The sequence below is a fragment of the Cyprinodon variegatus genome, unplaced genomic scaffold (genome assembly GCF_000732505.1).
Source record: "Cyprinodon variegatus isolate N-32 unplaced genomic scaffold, C_variegatus-1.0 Scaffold70, whole genome shotgun sequence".
Lineage (NCBI taxonomy): Eukaryota > Metazoa > Chordata > Actinopteri > Cyprinodontiformes > Cyprinodontidae > Cyprinodon > Cyprinodon variegatus.
In genome coordinates, this window is record NW_015150523.1 from 1490941 (window position 1) to 1503890 (window position 12950).

A 12950-nucleotide genomic window follows, 5' to 3' on the forward strand; every position below is an offset into this window, starting at 1 on the left:
TTTGGCTCCTTTTTATTCAATACTCCTCTGCGATATGTGCAATATCTTTCTCTGATTCATCTTGATAGCCAGTATTTTGATTAATTTTCACCAGCCCTCTTGAGGTAACCTTTGTTTTGTCATCTTCCGAGCACTCTGTTTTAGTCATTCTCAACCATCAGACTCCCCCGATGAGGCACTGATGGCTCCAGTCAAATAGGAGATGCTAGACTGCTTTTCTGAGAGAAATCTGTCAGATCTTTGCTCACGGGATTTTAGTGATGTTCCTTATAGTTGGTTTTGTGTGCTAATGGGGGATGAAGTGTAGTGTATTTTAGAAATATTGCTATTCACTTTACTGGTTTATTCATAACTTAGTATTTTATTTAGGTTGTTTATTTATTCTTCTCTCAATTACCGACCCAAAATCCAAAAGGACAGTTCCAGATGGAAAAAAGGACAGCATCTATATGGATCCTCATGAGTTTAGTTTTTTTTTCCTCTTTTATACCCACCCCCTTTTATTATCATATGTCCTGTTGAAGAAACAACAACATAAAATTTTAGTATAGTAGTTTAAATCCTGTAATCTATATCCTCTATCACTTTAATCATTAATATTGTTGTAAAACAATATTGTTTCCAATTGTGTCATTGTAACACGGTATATTTATCAACAACTACTTATGTAAATATAAATTTGCATATTTATTCCAGATCAGCCTAAGATAGATTTACTTCTCAGTGAATTGTCAGTAATTAAAAAGCAGATTCATGTCAATGTCAGCCCCATTTATTTTTTTAAGGAACTTATTTTGCTCTACACACATATAGATTTATTTTCCCTTGAAAAATTCAAGCTAAACCATAAAGAATTAAGATTAAGAAATTAAACTTTACCATTAAGTAATTGTTCAGTTGCTTGCTTATTTAAAGAAATGACCAATTATTGTAAAACAAACAAAATCTGTTAATTTGTTCGAATGTTTTGATAACTAGGACCACGGTTTCTTGCTACTTTTTCAAGGACAGCCTGATTTTTATTAATTTCTCAATATTTCTCTCAATCAAGGACAGTAAAATGACTTTTTAAAGAGAAAAAAAATACAAATAATTCAGATTTTTCAATTTTATAACTCAATAAATACTTCAAAATTACATAGGAAAACAGTTTCAACTGAACAATGTCAGCTTTAAACTGTAATAATTTATTTAGCTTTTTTGATTTTTTAATTCAGGTCCAGCCGTTTTTATCTGGTATGTTATTCCCTGACGCAGTTCCTGTCCGCTTTGCATGCCTCAGTGCTGCACTGAAATAAAAAAAGGTTGTTTTTAACAAAAAGCCAATGATGCTGCAATAAAGCCAAATCTAACTTTAAATCAAACGTGTTGCATTTTTTCACAAAGGGAAGAAAAAGTCAGCATAGTTTTTTTTTTCATGTATCCCAGTTCAAAGGAAAGCTTTTACTCCTAACAGTCAGTGTTTTCAGAAATTTGTCCACTTGACATCTATGTGTACAAGAAATCCTTTTGGGTTTAATTTCAGTTCCTACGTACTTCCTACGTACTTGGTGGGGAGGGGGGTGGGGTGGATTTGTTGTCCTCTACTTCTGAAACAAGCAGCTACCCTCTAAATGTGCCAGCATTGATACTGCCAGTGGAATATCCTAACTATTTGAACTTACTGTCCATTTATTAACCATAAATAACAAAAAAATTTAAGTGATTAATTATTCACATCAATATACAAACACAGAAGATTACAAAATACAGAATTCACACTCTTTGTAAAACTAGTTTTTATGTTTTGTGATGGAGAAGAACAGTCATCTTGGTATCTTCTAAATAGAGATAAATAATAATAGTTGAACTTTATTGATCTCGCATTAGAGAAATTTACCTCATGCATTTAACCCATCCCCTTGAGGAGCATGGGCTGCCATTGTGGGGGCACCCAGGGAGCTCTTTGCTAGGAGAGCCAGTCGGTTGGAGTGGGGTTCGAACTCTATTCGAACTCTGTTCGAGCTCTATGACCACTAGGCCGTCACTCCACAAATAAAAGTAATTTTCCATTTTAACAGAAACAGGCCAGAGAAAATCCTCGTTTAGCTTTCAGTTGAAAGACAATGAGTCTTTGAAAATGGATAAATATCATCAATATCTACAATAAATTGTTTTCATTGTTATACAATGTTCTAGTTATTACCATTCCATTAATTGGAGTTGCAGACACACTCAGATGATCAACAATTTTGGGAATTACAGAAAAAAAATCTCTGGTAAAATTCTTCTTACTGCCACGTAGTCTTTTTAATATCACCCTCTTGTTTTTTTTATTTAAAGGAAATGGCGGCCTATAAGATAGGTGCCCTCCAAAAGGCCTTGGATGACAGTGTGCCAGCATCAGAACTGGAGAGGGCCAATAAGCAATACACAGAGCTGACAGTCAAATACAGAGACGTGCTCCAGAAGGACAGCCTCCTGATACAGAGAGCCACCAAAATGGAGCATTTAGAGGTAATAAGACACATTACAAACTCCATTATTTACTCTTTAAACAAAAGTGACCATTTCAATAAATGCATGACTGTGTTGAAGTTGTGGTTCATCCCAGTCTTCAGCTATTGGAGTCACTAAATGCTTCTTCTATCTGTTCCTGTTTAAAGTTCATGTAAGACTGTTGTTACCCGTTTCAATAATATCACTTGATCATTTTTTTTGTGTGTGTAACACTGCAAAATAAGTAATAAAAGTGTGTTTGATTCCTTCTAATATTGTTTTGGGTCAACAAGGATTTCAGGCAACTACTTAAAGCTGCAATGTTGGTATAGTATCAGACATGAAAAAGCTGGACACCCCTATATACAACACTTGGTTCGTGTCGATACATAACTCACCTATGTAAACTTAGAGCATCATATTTTTTGTTGTCTGATCTAGGATTTAATCTAGAGGAGTGATTGGGGCCTTTTTGCACATGTAACTCCATAACTTCTAAGTCTTCTGAAAACATAAAGGGTGGCTGTTACGGTAAATTTTTACGATGCAATGTTGCCAGCAGCCTTCGGTGGGGTAAAATCCCCCCTGGTGGCTAAAAGCTATGCTTTGTTGCTTAACGTCAACAGCTAAACTTTGTAACTTTGGATGTTCCAATAGGGTTTAGATCTGAACACAGGAGCTGGAATGGATAAAGCAGACTTTAAGTTTCTTTAATGGCTAAACCCCATCAAGAATTCTTGGATTCAGCGTAAACCATGGTCATTGTGAACCAACCAGGTATCAATTCTGCCAAGAGGAACTTTGAGACCTAGAGTGAAACTAGAAGCTCTCTAATGTTAATAAATACCTTGAGGTCGAGTTAAAAGCTCGCTCTGTGGCAGATAACTATTGGGAGAAAATTGTGGCATTTGAAACCAATTTAAACTTGCACAAGCTTTTTGTGTTTTCACATACCATTTTTTCCTGACTATAGAACAAACCTTATTATAAGCCGCAGCCGTAAAGTTTTTTGTTTTTTTACAACTGGAATTATATATATATATAACCTGCAAGCTGTAAGCTAATATCTACTGAACTATCCCACACCAAACCTTTAGGGGGAGCTCTACATACAGTATCAGTCATAGAGTAGGGAGGAAGAAGAATGCTAGCTTCCATTAGCTTGTTGGCTCGCTGCAATGTTTGTGAATTCAAAACATTTGTTCTCCATCATGCCTGCTGTTAGCTTGTGCTAAATGAAAATTAGCCCTTTCTTCTTTGATTTTCAACTTTGACCTCTGCCCCCTAGTGGTTAGGAAAATTCCAAATAAAAGTTGCACCTTTGTGTAAGGTGTATGCTTCAAAGTGTGGGAAAAAAGAAGCGGCTTATTGTGTGGAAAATCTGGTAGAGTGAATTTTGTTCCATTATGTTTCTGGCAAGGGACACACTTTTTAAACAGGAATTTGAATAAGAAAAAAAATAAAAAAATGGGTGAGAGGCAGGAAACACCCTGGACAGGTCGCCATTGTCGTAGGCCATTTATAAAACCAAATCTGAAAAAATAAATTTGAAAAATAAAATACATATAACATCTGTAAAACATAAATTATAATGTACAATATGAAAAATAAATTAAACTTTAAGAAAAAAGAAAAGAAGGTTACTCTAAAAACCTTTTACCTAAAATATATTTAAAAGTTTTTATTTCTGGATTGTTTTTTTCTTTTAAATTTGCATTTACACAACACGTTCTTAGCTTTCAACAATTAGGAAGCAAAACTCGCTTTATACGGTCAGAGCAAAAACTTGTATTTGTTTTCCAGTCCTATTGAACCATTTTATCCACAATCATGCTACTGTATGCTGCAACCGATGCTGTCCAGATCAATATTAGATTAGATTAAACTTTATTGTCATTGCACAGGTACAGGTACAAGGCAACGAAATGTAGTTTAGGTCTAACCAGAAGTGTAATAGCAGCAAGTGCAGGATAAATAATGGTTAAAATAAATACAGGACATGTGTTTCTATTGAATGAGTATAGAGATGAATACCATTATAAACAGTCTTACTAATAGATGAATATAGTATATAGATAACTTACCAGGAAGTATTCAAAAGGGTGTCAATAAATGGTGAAAGTCTTAAATATCTTTAAAACTGATTAAAAAACCTCTAAGTGGCCGCTGCTGGGTCACTGTCTTTTGCACAGTTGCCTGCTGAACTTTCTTTGTGTTTATTCATCATTTTGTTTTAAATTTTAGAGCGAAAATGAGTCTCTTCGAGAGCAAATCTCTGCCATTAACAAAGAACTGGAGATCACAAAGGAAAAACTCAATACCATGGAACAAGCATGGGATAACGTAGGTTCAGTCGGTAAGTAAAATAAACCAAAAAAAAATGCATATTGTATGTTTTGTTTGATTAGAATCTGACTATTACTTGACCTATAAACCAGTTTAGACATTCAGTCCAGAACAAACAAGAGATATTAACAAAGAAAGCATCGTAAGGATTGCATTTGAGGATGTCGCTGTCATAAACCAAACTGATGCAGGGTTTAAGTGATGCCACTCAGTGTGGCCACTGCTTACACGTAGGTTTCCCACACAGAAAGGTTGCAGTGTTTGCATCAGTTCCATTACAGCCTCTCTGATGTCCTCTGTTGCCCTGCATGCAACCTCTATTATAATAATGTCAGCGCTTGGGTTGTTAAGACATTTTTGTCAAACCAATGCAGTTATAAAGAGATTCTTTATGGAAATATGAGAGTAGTGAGCACCATTAGAATCGGCCCTCTTTTCTAACATGGACTCATTCAGTTCATAGCATTCTTGACTGCAATAAAATGTGTAAAGCCATTAATTCTGGTAGACATTTAAGTTTATCTTTACAACCAGAATTTAAAGGAGTTAACAGAAACAAAGCAGACATTTGTAAAATTGAGGTTTCGTAATATCCAATATTCTTGCAAGCTAAGAACAGGTTTTGTAAAAATGTGCTACAAAAAGTTAAACTTTGAAAACCTTATCCACAAAATACCATATTTTGACACTAAATTTACTCTTTTCTCAACATTTCTTTTTTTTTCAAATTCCCATTATTTTAGATTGAGCTTTATGGAGACGCATTTCTATTGTTCAGCATGATTGTAGCAACATTATTGTTTATTGGTCATTGTCAAGAGGGAGTGTTTGTATTGGGCATGAAGTGAGGAGAATGTGATCTGTGAAATGCAATTTGACAATTTAATTAATAAAACTTAATCAGAAAAAGATAAGTGAAAAAAAGAAAATATTAAGACTCTAAAGAAAAATGGAAAAAATATATTTGGAAAAAATGAGATTTGAAAACATGAAGTCTGTAAACAGATAAGATCTACGTTCACCGACGGTCAGGAGATCTGAGTAGAGTTGTTGCTCCGTAACATCGAAAGGAGCCAGCTGAGGTGACTCAGAGTTTGAACAGACAACCCTTCGGTTGCTGGGCAAACTCCTATATCCGACGCCACTGTCACCCCAAAATGTGTTCTTTGCTTTAAACAATATTGGGAAAAAAATTAACCCCATAAGTAATCTGGTTCTAAATCCCCAGAACACTGCAGATTTTTGTCTCTAGGAACATTTTTGAATCACTTATCGTAGTCCCACATTTTTACTATTACATTCCTCTCGGCGACTGTAACCAGATGTGAAAAAACTCACTGAGTAAAGTTAAGGTAATGTCCATTAAAAGTGTTTGGGGTAATTTTGGGTCATGTTTGAAACTATAGAGCTTATGCAATCCATCTATTGATTCCGACTCCCCAAAATCTGTTTTGTTTTTTCAGGCACTGAAACTGGCATGGCCAAGGCAGACAAGGCATCAATCAACAATGAGGTGATATCGTCTGCAAGACGAATCACGGCTTTGGAGATGAAGGAGCTGAACGAGAGGCAGAGGGCCGAGCATGCACACAAAATGTATGAACACATGAGGAACTCCCTCAGACAAGTGGAGGAGCGTAACTCAGAGCTGGAGTCCAAGTTTGCTGAGGTGAGCGACCAAGGAAAACATCACAGATTAGCTTTCTGTCTGGCAGCTCTTCAATATGATCAAATCCAAATAGTCTGGGACACGAACCTATTATCTAATAAGCACATGTTGTTTGATGATTTGCAGAGTCTGTGTGGAAAGATGTTCACTTTACCATGTCACCTCTTCTGCTTCTTTAATGCTGAACTCAGACCTTTCACTGTTTCATCGCTTCATGTTTTATGTCTCCTTTGTGTTCATTTTCTCTGTTTATTAAATCTCACTTTTATCAAACCTTTAGTTGACCAAGATGAATGCGGAGGCCCAGCGGATTGAGCGGGAGCTAAGAGACGAGCTGGCGGGAAGCACCAGCAGAGCCATTAGTGATGCTGACAGAGCCAGGATTGCAGAGCTGGAGAAGGCAGAGGCCGAGCTTTGCGTGGAGGTCTCCAAGTGCGTTGGGTGGTGTCCCATAATTTCCATTTGATTGCTGCTATCGTGAAATATAGGTGTTGTTGGAGACTGCCTTTAGAATCATGCCATGTTGAAGGAAATGAATTGCTGCAAGAGAGGGTGTTTGATGCTATCCTTGCGCAGATAAGATCTTGACTGAATCTGGATGCCTGGGTAGGAAATCAACATTAATAGATTCACTGATATCATGACTGTACCAGTCACTCATAAGATTACTGTTAAAACTGTAAATTATTGAGATTGGTGCAGCCGTGCCTGTTGGAGACAGATTGCAAACGTCAGGTTTAGGGCTCACCTTTGCACTAATGATCATCATGGTAGTAAATTCATTTCAAGGTTATGTCTTAGGACTGAATATAGAGACCTTATACCAAGTAATGTATGTGTCCTCTTCTCCATAGGCTACAGGAGGTCTCTGATGTGGCCTTGTCTCAGGTGTCTGCTCTCCAGGCCAAACAGAAATCTAAAGATAAAGAAGTGGAAGCTTTAAGGAGACAAATAATGGACTACCAGGTAACTATGAGCGGGTTTTTGTATTATTATACGTTTATATATTTAAAAGAATTGGTTAATAAAGGAAAAACAAAAGAGTCCTAACTGCTTTTATGTTGCCATAATACATTATTTGTGGGACACTGGCTCAAAATCCCCATATATAACACAGGCCTAAGTTTAAAAACACCTACAAAAATATAAGGTTATACATTTAGACTTTAAAATATAATTAAACTTCTTTTGCTATAATTACTTTATTTATTAATTAATATTATAAATGTATTATTCATTAATGATTTTGATAATCATTCATGAGTTTAAGTGACATATACATGTAATAAAAAACTGTGTGTTGGATCTTAAGCATTTAAATATTTGGAATGATTTTCAATAACTTCCAAACTTGATAATTTAGCTGCTTTTTCAGATGCCTTTTCTAGAAAGAATTATGTAAACAGCTTTTTTCTTTGGTAAAATAGGTTGCAACATGAAGTATTTGTCTTAGTAACTGGCTTAGGAAGAAAAGGTAGCCTCATTTTTTAATTGCTCAAAATGTTTCCTTTTAAATACTAAACAATAAACTTTAATAGGCACTGAACAGTCATAGTTCTATTAGTATTAGAGATGGAACTTTAACTTAGGGGAACAAAAAAAGAAAGATGTTTACACTATGTGTAATGTTTGTGCGAACATAATGGAGCCTTTTGTACATCTTTGAACTCAACAGGGTGGTTGTGCTGTAGGTGGTTGAGGTTGGATGTGTTACATTGGGTAATCCCGACAGTTTTCAGACAAACTTTGCATTTTGTGTTCTTTCTCAAAACTGGTCTGCTGTGTGCTCAACTCTGACTACACATTCTCGACTTCTTCTCTGCGCACTCAGTGAAGTGAATAAAGAGAAACTAATTCATACTTATTTGAGTCAATGTTTTATAAACCCCAGCAGGAATGGGTCTCCTTAACCTTTCCATAACTTTTAACATGTTTTCTACCTAGATTACTTATATTTGGCTAATTATATCTTCCCAATGACTCTGACCAACTTCCCTGTAGCTGCTTAGGAAAAGCGGCAACGTGGAATGTGGGCATGCCTGTCTGCCTGCATCCTCCAAAGGCAAGGCAGAGACATGCTGGAGTCAGGGATATGTTCCTGCATCCATGTCTTGGTGAAACAAAGTATTTCCCAATGATATGCATCTCAAGTTCCTCATCATGATCAAAGGAAGGAATTGTTTAAATGTACTTTTCTTACATCATGACGTCTCCTCTTTAATCTGGGATTTGATCTTGATACACTATAAAAGAAGACAAAGAAGCAAACACAGAAATTCACCAAAAAAAAAAAAAAAAGCTTTGTTTTCATGAAAAAGCTAAAAATAAAAAAATAAAAAGATAGAAAGAAAGAAAGAAAGAAAGAAAGCAAGAAAGAAAGAAAGAAAAATTGTTATATAATGGAACTTTCCCATCAAACTGTCAGCTTGGCAAAATGTGTTAAACAAAACACAAATGGCTCGGTGAGGTAATTGTTGCAATGGAAATTTTAGTAAAGATGTTCACCCTCTTGCATTGTCCCTACAAAGCTTCAGTAACAGATCACTATTGGTAAAATATAAAAAGAAATCATGTACGATTTTTACCAAAAGGGTGCCAATACTTTAGCAGGGCGTTTTATTTTCTGAATGGACGCAGCAGTTGGCTGTTATTGATCTACTTTTTAATAGCATTACACTCATAGAAATCATAGAGAAGGCCTGTTGGTTGGACATTTCTTGAGAGAAAACCCCTCCAAACCTTTTTTTTTCTCAGTCACAGTCAGATGAGAAAGCCCTGATAGCGAAGCTTCACCAGCACATCGTGGCCCTGCAGCTCAGTGAGGCTGCCGCTCTTGGAAAACTGGAGGCCGCCACCTCTCGCATTCAGCAGCTAGAGGCCTACAAGCTCCGCGCTGAGCAGCGGTTGGATGCCAGCGAGCGAGCGCTGTTCCTCGCCCGCCAGGAGGGCCGTAATCGGGCCACGCACCTTCGCCGCACCATCCAGTCCCTACGCAGGCAGTTTGCCGGGGCGCTGCCCCTCCAGCAGCAGGAGAAGTTCTCTTTGACGATGCTGAAACTCCAGGAGGACAGAGCTGAAGCGCAGAAGGCGAGAAGAGGAGCAGAGGAGGAGAGGCGGAGAGCTGAAGGAAGAGCTCAGGAGCTGGAAGTGAGGCTGCGAGGTCTGGAGGAGCTTATCTCAACCCTGAAGGATGTGAAGGGTGCCCAGAAGGTAAGTAATGGGGGGTTGACGGAGCAGTTATTGGATTGCATTAGCACAACTTAAATCTACATCACATGAAACAGGTAACTGAGTGGCATAAGAAGATGGAGGAGGCCCGTCTCCAGGAGCTGAGGAAGAGTAGGGAGCTGGTGGTCCAGAAGGAGGAAATCGCCTTCCTCAAGAAACTCGTGGAGGAACAGGACCGTGCTATTTGCTCGCTGGAGGAGGACATTGTTCAGCTGAACTCGGTAAAAGCAAACCCTCTATAGGTCTCCAAGCACAAACTCTCTAAACCTGCCAACTTTCTCAGAACTGTGAAAAAAAAATGTTTTATTGATATATCACCTGAAAATTACAATGCAAAATGAATTTGAGGTAGAGAAAGATAGCACACATTTATGAGCCTTAATAGTGAGCATGGTTGTTCAAAGTGTTTGAACGAAAGCTCTTTACTCTAATTAGCTTCAAGAAGAACGCCAACTCGCATGGGACCAGCGGGAGGTGGAACTGGAGCGCCAGCTGGACCACTATGAGAAGCAGCAGAAAGAGATTCTCAACAGCGCTGAAAAGGTAAATCAGTACTAATGGGTTTTAATGATTTTTATTTTATTTTTATCCAAGGTTTTTATGATTGTGTTTTTTGTTTTTTTAGTTCAATGAAGGTGCAGAATCGCTCCCAGACCCAACGCTGCCTCTTGCTCATCAGTTGGAGATCGCCCTGGGTAAAAACAGAGAGCATGTACGCACGATATTGGACCTTCAGGGAACATGCAAAAGTTTGGAAAAGGTAAAGAGTATATATACAGCTTACACAGTCAGCAATTGTTTAAAATATCTATTTATTTTTTCCTAACAAGAAAGAATGCCATGTTTCATAAATATGTCACTGTTAAGACCCTGTTATTTACTATAGGTTTCCTCCCAGTAGTCTCTTTCTGCACGGTTGTTTGTCCTATCCTTGAAGGTTAACTTGAGATGGGGGAAGGAAGGAGTAATATGCAGTGGGCTAAAGTAAAATTTCATTAGAGGAAAGCATAAATGGTATTCAGTGGTACATATTTGGTCTTTAAAAACAATTATGTTAGATATTTGTGTATTTCATCTACAGTCATATGAAAAAGTTTAGGCACCCTTATTAATCTTAATTATTTTAATTTCTAAATATTTGGGTGTTTGCAACAGCAATTTCAGTTTGATATATCTAAAAACTGATGGACACAGTAATGTTTCAGTATTTAATTGAGGTTTATTAACAGAAAATGTGCAGTATGCATTAAAACAAAATTTGACAGGTGTAAAAATATGGGCACCTCAGCAAAAAAGAGACATCAATATATCGTAGATCCTCCATTTGCAAAAACCGCAGCCTCTAGTCGCTACCTGTAGCTTTTAATGAGTTCCTGGATCCTGGATGAAGGTGCCCATATTTTTGAACCTGTCAAATTGTATTTTAATGCAAATGTTCTGTTAGTCCAATAAACCTCAATTCAATACTGGAATATTACTGTGTCCATCAGTTATTAGATATATCAAACGGAAATAGCTGTTGCAAAAACCCAAATATTTAGAAATAAAAATAGTTAAGATTAATAGGGGTGCTCAAACCTTTTCATATGATTGTATGCAAGGCTAGCGTAAACAATTGAGGTGGTAATTATTTTAAGTAAATATCTAAATAGGATCTACATTCATATGTTGTGATCATCTTTAGTATTAGTATTTATTTAGTATTCAAAGTATTGCATGTCCAGTTTTGTTTACTTTTGAATTTTTATTCTGAATTTCTTTCTTCAACAGAAGCTAAAAGAGAATGAGGGATCTTTATTAAAAGCTGAGCAGAACATCATGTCAAGAGACAGAGTGATCAATGAGCTGCGTCTTCGGCTTCCAGCGGCCGCCGACAGAGAGCGTCTGCTCGCCGACCTTAAAAAGAACGAAGAGGAGCAGCCGGGCAGCCAGCCTGCCCTCAAGCTGGCTCACCAGACTATTAAAGATCTCCAAAGTCGACTTGTCAAGAAGGAAGATATGCTGAAGAAATACCAGAACCAACTGACTCAGGCCAGACAGGTAAAACTGCCAAACGTTCTAGTCGTGATAAATAGTGTTACGAACAGTTTTATTTAAAACACAAAAGTTACTCTCCACACAGGTTTTGAATGTTTTATCCATACAGGTTCATTACCATAAGGGCCCCCAGTATATCACCATCATGACTGTGTCCGAACATTCGCCCTAACCCCTAATTCTCTCAATCACTTTATAGAGTGTGGATTATATATTTGACTTTATAGTGATCTCAGTTAACTGACCGTTCGGATAGATGATCACTACTTTTCGCTCCCCAATGGTCACGTAACTCCACCTCCCTCCACGGGGCCTGCGCCATCTTTGTTATTTGTTGCTGCTATTGGGTAGCGACAGCGGGTCGCTGTGACAACATGATGCTGTGCGAGGAGAACGAGGGGGACATTCAGATGCAGCCCATGATTTCACCTCCTCTGCTCTGTTTTTAATGCTCCTCTAGATTCTCTCCTACTCCTCTGTGGACCTGTTTAGTGCGCTCATGTCAACTGTTGCCACTTTGAGGGAGGAACTGACCTGGGAAAGTAAACTGCCAGTTATTGGCTACTTTTAGGAAATCCCACCTCTCAAGACAGTACTGTTGGTCCTGACAACGATAATAACATAATGCGGCGTCCTTGTGTTTGGAACACCTGTAGTGTTAGTGTGTCTAATGATTGAGGAAGTTTTACCGATGTGTTTTTTTGGTGAACTAACTGGAAGATCATGGTATCGAGGGCATCAGTTAATCAGTTAGCTACTTGCTTTTCTCAGTAGCTAACTGATTAGCCTCATTTAGTTTGGTCAGATGTCCAAGTCAAGCTACATGACTTTTCATTCAAACATTTTCTACAAGTTAACTGCTGTTTTTTGTCTAAAATCCTCATGAAAGTAATTTTTTTGGAATATGTTTCAATTGTACCAGGGCCGACTGGTATCTGTTGTCACTACCCGATCCGTCCCAGAAGCACAATCCCTACCAACAGCTGATATACATTCAGTTCGCCCTCCATTTTATTTTGTAAGAAAGACCTAAATAACATTTTTCCCTCCTCAAAAATAGTAAGCGTACTAAACTATTATGTGTTAAAGTTTAATAATGTAATTCCAGAGAAAATATATCCCTTAAAATCCTTTCTGTATTATCACTCTTCTGTACTCCATTTCCACCGGAAATGATATCCTGTGCTACTTC

General features: G+C 37.5%; 1 protein-coding gene across 2 annotated transcripts in view; it reads left to right on the plus strand.

The window, feature by feature from the left end:
* Positions 1–12950, plus strand: part of cep290 (centrosomal protein 290kDa) — an 81462-nt gene that overhangs the window by 32231 nt on the left and 36281 nt on the right. For both annotated transcript variants that reach the window (XM_015372234.1, XM_015372233.1), the window contains exons 24-33: positions 2323–2496; positions 4723–4834; positions 6288–6493; positions 6774–6925; positions 7348–7459; positions 9248–9703; positions 9778–9942; positions 10157–10264; positions 10347–10481; positions 11492–11761. In XM_015372234.1, the coding sequence (XP_015227720.1) occupies positions 2323–2496; positions 4723–4834; positions 6288–6493; positions 6774–6925; positions 7348–7459; positions 9248–9703; positions 9778–9942; positions 10157–10264; positions 10347–10481; positions 11492–11761 (1890 nt within the window). The remainder of the gene's footprint in view (positions 1–2322; positions 2497–4722; positions 4835–6287; positions 6494–6773; positions 6926–7347; positions 7460–9247; positions 9704–9777; positions 9943–10156; positions 10265–10346; positions 10482–11491; positions 11762–12950) is intronic.